The sequence below is a fragment of the Thermobia domestica genome, chromosome 17, assembly GCF_964235325.1.
Source record: "Thermobia domestica chromosome 17, izTheDome1.hap1.1, whole genome shotgun sequence".
Taxonomy (NCBI): Eukaryota; Metazoa; Arthropoda; class Insecta; order Zygentoma; family Lepismatidae; genus Thermobia; species Thermobia domestica.
Genome location: NC_137470.1, coordinates 8,522,611 through 8,535,472, shown reverse-complemented (window position 1 = coordinate 8,535,472; position 12,862 = coordinate 8,522,611). Strand labels below are relative to the sequence as shown.

At 38.0% G+C, this 12,862-nt stretch overlaps 1 protein-coding gene across 3 annotated transcripts in view; it reads left to right on the top strand.

Annotated features, from left to right (window-relative positions):
* The window catches only part of LOC145674572 (uncharacterized), a 410,151-nt gene that overhangs the window by 301,004 nt on the left and 96,285 nt on the right, over positions 1-12,862 (top strand). For 2 of the 3 annotated variants that reach the window (XM_081744760.1, XM_081744759.1), the window contains exon 3: positions 11,985-12,135. In XM_081744760.1, the coding sequence (XP_081600886.1) occupies positions 11,985-12,080 (96 nt within the window). In that variant the 3' untranslated portion in view covers positions 12,081-12,135. Of the gene's footprint in view, positions 1-9,905; positions 10,216-11,984; positions 12,136-12,862 lie in introns of those variants that run through there. The other variant, XR_014128982.1, reaches the window with a different exon arrangement.

The following is a 12,862-nucleotide window of genomic DNA, read 5'->3' as shown; positions in this document are numbered from 1 at the left end:
CAGTGTGAGGTAATTTTAATACATGGAGTTGGCAACTGTGCAGAGATTCAGCCACCTCCCACCTACGGTGCTAGTTGTAAGCAAACCCAAATGGCGATCCGTTTGGAAAACTGGTCTTGCGAAGAAGTCTGCTCAGTTGTTCGATTTCTGTGGGCGAAACATGTAACCGGGCTGAAATTCACCGGCAGCTGGTAGAAGTCTACGCAGAGACTGTAACTTCTCGTCAGCATGTCGCAGATTGGTGTCGTGAGTTTGCGGCTGGTAGAGAAAACGTCACCGACGATGAATGCAATGGCCGACCCAGCACATTATCAAAGGATTTGAACACAGTTCACGTGGAGGAGGAGATTAAGGGTAACAGGAGGATCACGTTACGGCATCTGATGGAAAAATTGGTAATGGCGTTCGGTGACGTTCGTCACATTGTACACGTTATTCTGTAGATGAAACACTTGGGGACAACGTCTCTGAACACTCAAGGACAGGAGTTTTGCCAGGGGAAAATCTTCAAACTCATCTCACGATGCTACAAGTGCTCCAACCGATATGGAGACAATGTCGAAAAATAATCTAGTGTATGTACTATCTGTTGGATGCATTGGTTGTATGAGATAATATTTATACATTTCACTGCAGGCTTTCTAACTTTACTTTCTGATTACACCTCGTATAATAATTTTAACATTTTACGATGAACTTTTTAATGAAAAATTATGTGTAATTTTTTGTTTGTTTATTTTTTGTGTCATTTGTTTTGACAAATGATATTAAATTTAAAATCAAAGTACAATAGGAACAAAAGTTTATAATTGACCAGTTGCAGTACAAGTTGTCTTAAAAAGTATGAACTTTGAACAGAAAGAAGTGGCACTGTTATGTTTGGAATCAAATGAAATGACCACGACAAACTATGGTCTTCAACTGGCCTTGTGCTGAATTTTGAAATTCTTAACCTTACGCTTATGTATAGTCAAGGACAAAAATTCTCTCCATTTCGTAAAATTTATTTTGGGAATAACTGTGGTAGGGCTGGAACGTACAACTGAAATATAGCTCAACGTACAGAGAATTACATTCTTTTTAATTTACTAATATAAAAACTGTATTCAAATTGTTCTTCCATTCTGAAGTTATTTATAAAACTAATTTCATCAAACGGAAAGAACTTTTGTGGCTGACTGTACAAGTAGCTTACCAAAAAGCGCAGCACTTGCGATATCGACATTTGCGGTACTTCGACTATCGACATTTATGGTAGTGGGACATTTGCGGTACTATTCGAAATAACTTCTTATTCTCCCAGTTACGAGAGAATATTTTCGGTGTTCAGTTAGAGGATAAGGACACAGTAGCAACTGCTATACAAACACAAAATTTTATACCATTGGTGTAGCCAGCAAGTTGTTCTAGGGGAGAATAACATGATTTTTACAGGGGACTGGGTCTTTTTGCGTACTAAAAGGAGACAAAAAATCTTCTTTCAGAAAAAAAAAAAAAACATTATTAACTCACCATACATAGATGCATACAAAAACCTTTCTCAGAGCACTAAGAGCGTGTAAACCCAAATATAAGGCTCACTTATACAGAAAAGTAAAAAAAAAAAAAAAAATACTAGAACACATGGTAGATACATCCTAAAGATGTAAACAAATGCTTGTTTGTGATTGGCCAAAACTGAAAGAATGTAAACAAATCCTTATCTGTGATTGGTCAAACGTCTGTCCATGATATTTAAAGGGAACTTCTAGAAATATTTATATATATTTTTATAGGTTTCATTAGCAGTTTTCCAATAACTATTTGCCAGTGTTTACTCAAAGTTGAAATATAATGTCCTTTCTTCTTCGTTTTTAACATATTGAGATATTTCTAATTGCGAGAAAGTATTACGGAATTATTAAAAGAGCAACTTGCCTGCGGAGTGATTTATCACAGTTCACTCATTTTGCACACAGTTGTTCATTGTTGTGAGCATATTTAGGAATTTTCGGTCAGATTTACAGTGGTTCGGAATAAGTATAGGAGACAAAGTCAAAATTAACGTTCAATGAATAAGTAATTTATTTTCATTCATAATAGAGTTCAATTAGTACATTAGAGATAAACGCATAATTGTAACACATAATGCTAGAGCAGAACACATTCTGAGCCAGAGACTCATCTCTGAAACTGATTTATAGTAATTTATAAGTTCCAATTCCTTAACCTTCTTCGACAAACTGATTAAAATGGAAATTACACCCACTAATGTGCATTTCCTGCTGGAACAGTGTTCTTCGAGATGTTATTGCTGCTTGCTCGAAGTACAACTTGCTTAACTTCGGATTCCAATCATTAATATTAGCCTTCATCACACTGAAAAAAGTCCCTGATACGTCTTACTAGTTTTTGTTGGTAAGAGGCCGAAGATTAATGGGACAATATCTGTTTCCTCCAAGCTAAGTTCCCGTTCTTGAAATATCGATACTGTCTGTATTTAAAACTGATGAAAAGTCCAGGTTTCTTCTTAGAGGTTTTGATTACTTTGATAATTTGCATTAGGCGCCCACGCAATTTCCTCTTATATATCCATAACTTACCAAAATCAGCCAATCAGAATGAATCACACAATATTAGGCTGCTCCATCTCCATATCCACCTTTATTATTATATCCATTCTAATTTAGACTAACGTGGGATGAAATAGATGATTTTGACGCACGCTCCACGGTTTGCACCGCAAATGTCCACTGCCTAAGGGAAAGTTTTCAACACTACCGCAAATGTCACAGAAAAACTGGTTTTCTGGTTGTACCGCAAATATCCAGTACCGCAAATGTCCTGATACCAACAGCTTCCCGACTAGTAGCATCGTTTAGATGAAGAGATTTTATCTTCAGTTTGATCATGCGCTATTCGTCGCTCTCTGAGTAATAACCACAACGATAACAGATGAAAATTGTGTAGCGTTCAGTTCTGCCAACATACTACAGATGAAAATCGTGTAACACTCAGTGTTGCCAATTCACTAGAACAGAAATGGCGGGCATTTCGAAAGTTGCGTACTTTGTGGGACACTAAATAATAAGGATTACACTTGAACTACCTTCTTCCTTGCACTGATTGAACGACTATTAAATTACCAGTAATATTATTTCTCATGAAAATGATTTTGCATCCGTATAGGAAACTAAAGCTTCAGTAACAACCTGTGTGTTGTGGAACTAAATTTATTTTGCTATATCAACGTCAGTCAATGACCTTAGGGACAAATGCTATTTTAACAAAATTTCAATGTTAATATGCCCGTTATTCTTGTTTGCAGATAAGAAAAAGCACTTTGTTTAATACTTTATGATAACTCTAGCCATGTAGATTCTGACAAAATAATACTCAAACACTAAAACGTAACAGTTTCAACACACTAACTGTGTCTTCATTAGACTTCCACTCCTTCTCTATGTCTGATGAAGACACAGTTAGTGTGTTGAAACTGTTACATGTTGTACTTTTAGAATTTTTTATCACATAGCCTTGATCAGTGTGTTGTTGTGTTTAGTTTGACAACATTGAAAGAAGGCCTAATTGAATAGTTACAGTTCGAGATGAGGACATATAGCCTTGACGCTGACGTCCCTATTAACCCCCACCCATTCAATTAGAATAGTCACAGATTCTGAAAAGCAGAAAAAATGAAACTAGTGACTGATGATATTGTTTTAACAAATACTGATTGGACTGAACTTTATATGGAAAATATGTGTGTTCAGAAAACTTATATACATATTATTTCTAATTTTCTAGCGCAACCTTCCCTTGATCATGGAGTTATTGTTGCATATTATGGCTACTACTGCTTGTTTGCATTACAACTACAAGTTGGAGGAGAATCTGGTGATGCAAAGAACCAAAATCTTGAATGGATTAAACGATCCACAGCAGATTGCATTGCTCGATAAAGTGCAGCGTGAAGTAAACAATTTAGTATTTAAAGAAATGTAAAAGTTTCTATTTCTATTCTACCAGCTTTGTTAGAAATTCCTAACAGACTATCCACGAGCTTGGTATTCGAAAGGTGAAACAATAGCTATTTGGTAGCCATCAAATACAGAGGTTGGTTCACTTGTATTGAACTGAATTTGAATGTGCAAGTTACTTAGGAAATGCCGTGTTTCCACCACCGGTTGTGTTTGATCTGCAGGCCACATCTATTCATTACTGCTCGGCATCGAACTTTCCATTGCAAGAGACTACGTTGCAGATGGACCATGACTATTGCATCCCACCCCACTTTACGGGCTTTCCACAGGCCGGTGATTGTATGAACTGGACGATGGGACATGCACCGCTTGAGGAGTCCCGAAAGACAATAGTCCATTGGGCTGGCATATAGACTCTTACCAGTGATGACAGAGAAGTGGATTTCCAAAATTCCAGTTTTCTGTTCCATGCAGCGATAGAAATCCAGTGATATTTTGAGTGTGTCTGCATGCCTTGTCTATGTGCAGTACGACTTGATTCACGTCTTGCACGTACAACAATGGGATTTAATGCTTCAGTCAAGATATGAGTCTGGTAGTATGCAGCATTGATTTTGACGTTTCGCTCCGCCTTTCAGAGATGCCGTTTGCTCCTGTACGAGAAACCCATCACAATTATAAACCCTTTTTGGAAAACGGTTTTAGTTGCTCACATCAGAGGGGTTAATTTAGGACTCTGTACTGCATATTTTCGTATAATACGATGCACAATGGCACGACCTACACGAGAATTACACACGTGAAATATTTCTACAATGCACGAAGCCGTGAACGCAGCGTCGGGAAAGTCCAAAATGAATTCCTCCCAGAATCTGTTTAGTTTCGGCGGCATCAGACTACGGTTGACCGCACTGCTCTACTACCTGACTAACGAGATGTTTTTGCTTGTCTTTTGGTAATCTCATGGCGATGCGTTGCGCATTTTCTGTACAGTTGCATATTGACTTCGGCTCAATATAAGTGAATCAACCTTCGTATTATATATATATATATAAACACCTTCTTGGCATTGTAGAGGAAAATCTAATCGTTTGATTTGTTGTCACTGGTTGTATTTGTATATGAGTTACACATTATACTTTCAGAACTTTATTTTTAATTGAGTGAACAATACATGGTGAATATTTCACAGTGGGTAAAGTATATTCCTACACAGTTACATGACAAGGAGTGTTGTTATTCTTGACCCGGAGTCACTACTTTAATTTTATGAATGTGTAACACATTAAGTTGACAACGACATTGTTCTTGTTGTTTACTGAATGTTTTGCGTGTATTTTCAGCACTGATCCTACATGAGACGTGAAACTACAGTTTATGATGGAATTCGAACAGACGTAATGAGATTAATATTTTACCACCGGGAATCGAACCCAGGAGCCTGTGCACCTAATGCACGCGCTACCCAGTAAACCAGAAAGGGCTTAGTAACGATATTCAACCTGGAAAAATATTAGGATTTTCAGAACTCATCAAACTTCTTTAAGCAAATAAACTAGCTCCTGTATGCAGGCGCGCACCCAGAAATTTTTGTTTGGAGGGGTCCAATAGTACAAGCAACTACGTCTATAAAGTATTGAAAGGTATTATTCTGTACCGGAAAAGACGATGCGTAATTGTAAAATACTTCCACTTATATTTTCAGAAAAAATATGACTGAACAATTTTTTTTTTATGAGAGAAAAAGTACAGATGAAGTGTAAGGTCAAATGTTCATGCTATATCAATCACATCCCTGTTAAGCAAGTATGGTTTTATTGAGAATGTGTACTAATGTATTGTGGGTAAGGAAGTGTTTTGGGGTTCCGGACCCTGTGGACCCTCCCTTGGGTACGCCTCTGCCAGTGAGCTCCTTCGTGGCTAAGCAGTTAGCGTACGCGCTTTTGGCGGGAGAGACCCGGGTTCCATTCCCGACGGGAGGTCAGGTGGTTCGGATTCCACACTGATCTGCAAATCCCGTCTCATATGGCCTCGCTGCTAAAAGAGACGTTAAACTCACAATCAACTCAATTCACCCTCTGCCAGTATGAATGAATTTCCTCAAACTGATAAGATGTGTCTTTTGTAATGCAAAATAGGCGATTTGTTGTTTAAAAAGAAAAGAGTTTGTTCGTGTAATACACAACAATATTCCATAGGATATTCAGATACCGGTACACAATAATAACTATTCCTCAAATGAGCGCGTTGAACGTCTATCATAGTTAAACGTGGAAAAGTCGCAACTGACAGTTGTTTTCTGCCTGGGATTTAAAGCATAGCAATTTAGAAAGACTCGTGGTCAATAACACTAAAACATTGATTGAAGAAAGTGCGGGACATGAAAACGTCATATGTAGGTGATATATGATGCTCCCTCATTTTCATTCCACCATTTATTTATTAAACATCCGTCTACTTTAGCCTAATGGCATAATCTTGGAACCATAATTGTAGGACGTTAAACTACAAATTGTGTGTCATTTCCTTTGTACATGTTGATGTAAAGAATATCTCAGTGCACTGAGAGAAAAACGTAGATTACATGCGTAAATTCTGTTTTTCGACTTAATGTACGACTATATGTAGCAAACGTACAACTGAAAACGTATATTTTATAATAATTTCCGTATAAGTGTTCCATCTATACGTATTTTCCGTATGAAACAAAGAACTGTATAATGCGGTCAGAATCTCACATACAGATGAGCGTATATAACATATTGCTGACGTATATTACATACGTATACGTATGTAATATATGGAAGATTGTTAGATGTCAGACATCTTGCTGCGGCATGATGTGACATCTAAGCGGGAAAATGGCAGAGCGTTTATAGATAACATATGCTTCGTACAGCTTTCCGTGGTAACATAAGGATTCCGTATATTTGTACAATATTCCGCTGTCCGGATAACGAATTTTTCTCATTGTGTAGTTTTCCTTTCAGAATATAAGGGCCGCGGTAGCTCAGTGGTTTGATCTCAGCTTACGCTAAGGGAGCTATGTGGTGGCAAACATGATGTGCATGTGCGTGTAAGGGAAGTTATTGTGGTTCTTCTATCTTCTCCCGCTCTCTTCATTCCACCATTTGATTTATTTCTCATTATCACCGTCTACTTTATTCTAGCCGGCATAATCGTGGGACGTAAAGCTGAAAGATTCACTTTTTCGTTTCAGAATAAACAATTTTCATATTTTCACAAAAATTCAAATGGATGAGAACTTGAATTCTTGGAGTTAAGCTTGTCAGAAAATATTCTGTTTACAGCGTAATGAAGTGCTCGAGCAAAAACCCAATGAGCAGCAACATCCAAGTTTCCAGATAGTGAAAAATTTTGCTAGGATTCGGCAATAAATTTCAATATCATTTAGAGAAAATGTGATTAATTAAATTAAATATTTAAGTTTTACGTCCCACAGTTATGCCGGTTAGGCTAAAGGAGACGCTGATGATGAGAGATGAGTGAAATGGTGGAACGAAGAAAGTGGGAGGAAACGGGAGAACCCCGAGAAAACCCACGAGCACGGTGTTTGTCCACCACAAAGTTCACTTGGCGGGGGCTGGGATCGAACCCGGGACCCTAAGCACCAGAGGTGAACGCTCTACCACTGAGCCACCGCGCCCCCATAAAAAAAAGTGATTTAAATGTGCATTTAATAGCTACTTCTCTCGTGACGAATCGTTTAACTTCCTCCAAATTTGAAAACTAATAAGTGTATTCGATAGAAAAATTTAAATCTTTGAGTTTAACGTCCCACGTTATGTCCCTTAGGATAAAAAAGTTGATGATGAAAGCAAATGAATAATGCTGGAAGAATTGGTGGAATAAAAAAGTTGAAGGAAACCTGAGTATCCTTAGAAAACCAGGGGCACGATGTTGTTTACTACTAATTTACTTGGGCGCGGATCGAACCAGAGACCCTAATTACCATTATTTTTACATCATTTTATTTTTTATTCCATTACTCTTTATTTAAAAGACAGGGACACGAACACACAAACATCGAGAACAGTTAAAATTCCAAAGTACATTCATGTCCAAAATTATTGTCGCATGTCTATAAATATGTTATTGTAAGAATATAATTTGATAACGAATCCGCCTGGTATTTCTTATAATGTTAGTACGTGTATAATCGACAAAGACATGTATGTAGCAAATCTCATGTCAAAACAGAAGTAAATAAGAACAATAAAACGAAAATAAAACTTTCTTGGCCATTTAGCAACATTTCCTTTTACTCTTTCTCATTTTGGTATTTATAATTCTTTTCCTTTGAGACTTACCACAAATATACATTTTCCGATTATACACATAGCATCAGTAATAAAAGTACCCCGCAAAATCATTATCAAATTATATTCTTACAAGAAGACAGTTATAGATATGCGACAATCATTTTGGACATGAGTGTATCTCGGCCCATCAGTAATCTTTGAAAGGAAATGAATTCTTTAAGTTTTACGTCCCGCGTTTGTGCCGGCTAGGCTAAAGGAGACGATGATCATGAGAAATGAATGAAATGGTGGAATGAAGAAAATGGGAGCTAACGGTAACCCCGAGGAAACACACGCACACGGTGTTTATCCACCACAAAATTCATTTGGCGCGACCTGGCATCGAACCAACAACCTCAGGCACCAGAGGTAGACACTCTACCATATAGCCACCGCGGTTTCTTAATCATGAATAGAACCGGGACCACGTATACCAAAGGTGCACGCGTTAGCGCAAGACCAGTGGGGAGGGCTAGGCACTAAGGTACTATCCCCTCTTGCGTTTGATACAGTTACATAGCTCTAATTATAGTGATAAACTTACAATATATCTTATCTAAATTAATAACATTCAAAAAAAATTAAAGAGGTTAATTTGTTAGCTGATTTACACAATATGTGACCAGATTAAACATGAAATATTAAGGCCAGTTCATAACCAGGGGACTGACATAGGACATTATTGTGACGAACTGGATAACTACAGCAACAATTACAACTATATACCTGGGTGCGTCTTACCAGTTACCCGATGGGGTATATAAACAAACCTAAACTAACCACTCCATTCCTGTACTATTGTAATGACCGTGATTAATTTTTGTTTATAAATTTCGAATACAAAACATGCGAATATCCGTCATTTAGGCAGCCAACCAAGTTTGTCTTTATAGTCAACATGATAAACGGCTCCCTTTTGGCTCCGGGGTATTCATAGCGCTGGATTAAATTCATTCTGCATGGTAATATTTTGTGGTTGATGCACCCAACAGAGGTTTGGATCTCAAATTTGTAAATTAAACGATTATTTCCCTTAAGCATTGTATGATTATTTTCTTTAAAATTTGACAAACTAGTCATCAAATTTATTAAATTTAAGGTTAGTAGCTATATCTAAGCTAAGCTTCTTCACTTTTACTTTAAGATACCAAATTAATGAATTATATTGTTTTGAATAAGATCCACGCCATGCGTTATTTTTTTTTTCAAATTGGAAGGGAGTCATTTACAACAAAATTCAATCGAAACTAGTTTAGAATGCTCCAAGAGCATTGCCAGGACGACCTTAAAAAGAATGGAAAGACTTACTTTTAATTAACTTCATATGCAAAGGTCTGGGAAATCTTAGGTTACGTCGGCTCTCTGGGGTAAGGTCAACTCGGTCAACGAATCTGGATGCGTTGAAGTATATTTTTCTAGAACAATGTTTCTAGTGGCGACTCAAGGTCTTTAGTAAGTGCCACCTATCGTCGGTCACAATGATCACTATCGATAGCGTGGCATTACAAATACTATCAAACTGTTGCGTGAACGAAAGGAAGCAATACAGACATATACTATTACTTATGTGCAATCTGTCTTTTCTTCCCAACAAAAAGGACGGAAAGACAATCGAACGTCGACGACAAAGAAGGAACAGTGTGCCCTTGAGGTTAAACGAGGGATAGATCAAGCTGAAACACGCGAATTACGATCACAACATCGAGCTATATCAGACTCAGAACTTCCCTGAGGCGTGGTGTGTTTACTCTTCGCTATTGACCTTCACACCTGCTTTCCAGAGTGTCGTCCACATTATATGTTACGTTGTTGAATTTGACAGTGTTTGTTTCTGTGTTCGGAAAGGAGAGTTCTCACAGTTTGTTTTATATTAGTTTCAAAATGCGTAAACTTTACTACAGTGTTCATGGGAAAGAATCCCTTTCACTTTTGTAAGTACTTTCTTTTTCTTTTTCTTTTTTATTTTTGTTTTCCTTTTGAGTGATTTTATAATGTTAACAGTAAATTCATTTAAGTTAGTATCACTGAATATTCACAGAATCAGTTCCGATCATAATAAGGCCCTTCTAAAACAGTTTATCGAAAGCCGCCGAAGAGATGTTTGCTTTCTACAAGAAATATGTTCTCTTCTTACATCACTGGAGTTTCTTACAGATTACCAAGCTATTATTAACCGCGATCAAGAGACTGGGGTCGCGATTTTGGTAGGAAAGGGTCTCAGTTATGATCGTGTTGTGGTTACACCTGAAGGAAGGGCTATACGTTGTTGTATTCAATCCATATATTTCATAGCTTTGTACGGGCATTCTGGGTTTTTACGTACAAGAGAAGAATGAGTTTTATACAACTAGCATTCCTTCCTTACTTCCGCCGGGAATTCCTCATTGTATAATTGCCGGATATTTCAATGCAATTTTAGATCCCCGAGATTCTCTGATGCCTACCACGCCTTGTCCTACTTTGTCGGAGCTTATTCGCGTCCTAAAGTTAAAAGACGTTTTAATTTTGTCAAACTCAAAGCATGTATTCACCCACTGCACTACTATGACGAAGAGTCGAATCGAAAGAGCATACATTTCAGAGAGTTTATGCACTGCGGTGATACAACAAAATACAATTCCAGTAGCGCTGTCGGATCATGCCGCAATTAAAGTAGCTTTGAAAATGCCTTTCTTGCTACCACCAGCTCGTGGCCCTTCCTATTAGAAGGTTAATACTGAAATGATGTCTCGCACGCAGGTTGTGGTGAAATTCTCGCGTCATTACCTTATTGGTGCAACATGCAGCGGTACTACCTTTCTGTGATTTCCTGGTGGAATGTATATTGTAAACCTAAATTCCGCAGTTTTTTCAATGGAAAGGGCGGTCAGCGAGGAAAGACGACCACCATTTACATGAATTTTTATATCAAGCTCTCTGCGAATTTTGGAATGCTCGGCCTTCTCTGGATAACCTGGCTTGCATTAATGGCTTGCATTAATGCTTAATGCAATTCAGTCCCGATTTCCCTTTGTGAATATCGCAAATCGTTCTATCGGCCTCAAACTTGTCAACAATGCGTTTGATTGTTAGGCGGGTTGGTGTTTTAGTACTAAACTCCTCTTTCCACCAACGCCACATTTCGATGGCATTCCCAAACCTGAAAAAAATACTTCAAAACGTACGCTGCTTGAACAAGCGTACTCCTGCCATTTTCTTATCTCACTAACTGTGCTGACAGTACCGACATCTGTTGAGGTAGGGACAGCACTGCAACATAATTTTAACTCAAAATAATTCAGAATGTCGACATCTGTTGGGCGAAAAGCCGTACTACAACATACTTAAATTTCACAACAATTGTCAATGTCAGTATCCTGATACTGGTTGACAAAGAGTGTTTACATTTTTCTGGGGGACTCTGCACATATTCAGAAAAATAGTTAATCAATTATTGTTTTGATTGCTACGGGGGCTCAGCTTTCACCCCTGTTGCGTGCGGTCCGTAGTTTAATCGTTGGTGTCGTCAAGTGAACTTTGTGGTGCACGAACATCATGTGTGTGGATTTTCTTGGGGTTGTCCCGTTCCCTCTCACTTCATTCATTCCACCAATATATATAAATATATATATAACGTTTGTCTTGTTTAGCCCTGGTCTATATTTGTGGGATGTTAAATTCCAAAAGTAATATTTTTAATATTTTATATTTCTTTAAATAGGGAATGTCACACGAATCATCCGAGTCTGGCTCTGACTTCTCAGACCCGGTGACCCATGACCCGGAAGCAGTCCAAATACCTATTCTACAACGTTAATGCAGATTTTTTGAACTTACAAAAACATACGTAAAATAAGCTTAATGATAAGAAGGTAAGAAAGCATGGAAAGTACATTTTTTTCGTTTTTACTTCAATTTTCTCTGTAATCCTTATATGAAAAGTAACATTTTGCAATCTAAGTCTATGACTTATATAGGGCGGCCACAAAGTCCCGTTACCCCTGAAAATAAGTAACATGAAGCACTAGACGTACGTAAATAACTACACAGAAAGAACTGAATGGCATGAACAATAATGCTTTCGAGAAGTTTTATTGAGATAGGAGACATTAAGTGTCCAAAGGACCAGTCTGTCGAACGTTATTCTCATGACAAAGGATAATACGCCACCAGGTTCTGTACGACATTTTGCGGAGCATTGCAGGAGTAACTTGAGTGAAAGCTTGTTTCACAGCTTCTGTCAGTTCGGCAGTATTATTGTAACGGTTTTCGGTAACGATGCCCTTTATGAACTCCAATAGTGCAATATCACATGTGGTAAGGTCTGGGCTTTGTGGTAGCCAGGCAAGTGGTGCAGGCAGATCCAAACTACCGCTACCAATCCAATACCCAGGAAAAATTTCCGTAAGATATTCGCGTAAGGCGAGGGCATAATGGTCAGGGGTGCCCTATCATGCTGAAACCAACATGACTCTTTGATTTCGTGCTCCTCCAAGAGAGGAACAAATCAGTTCAGCAACATGTCCAGGTATCACTAGTGATTCACAATACCGTGGAAAAAGAACTGTCCAAACACGCGTCTGCTGTCCATTCCTGCCC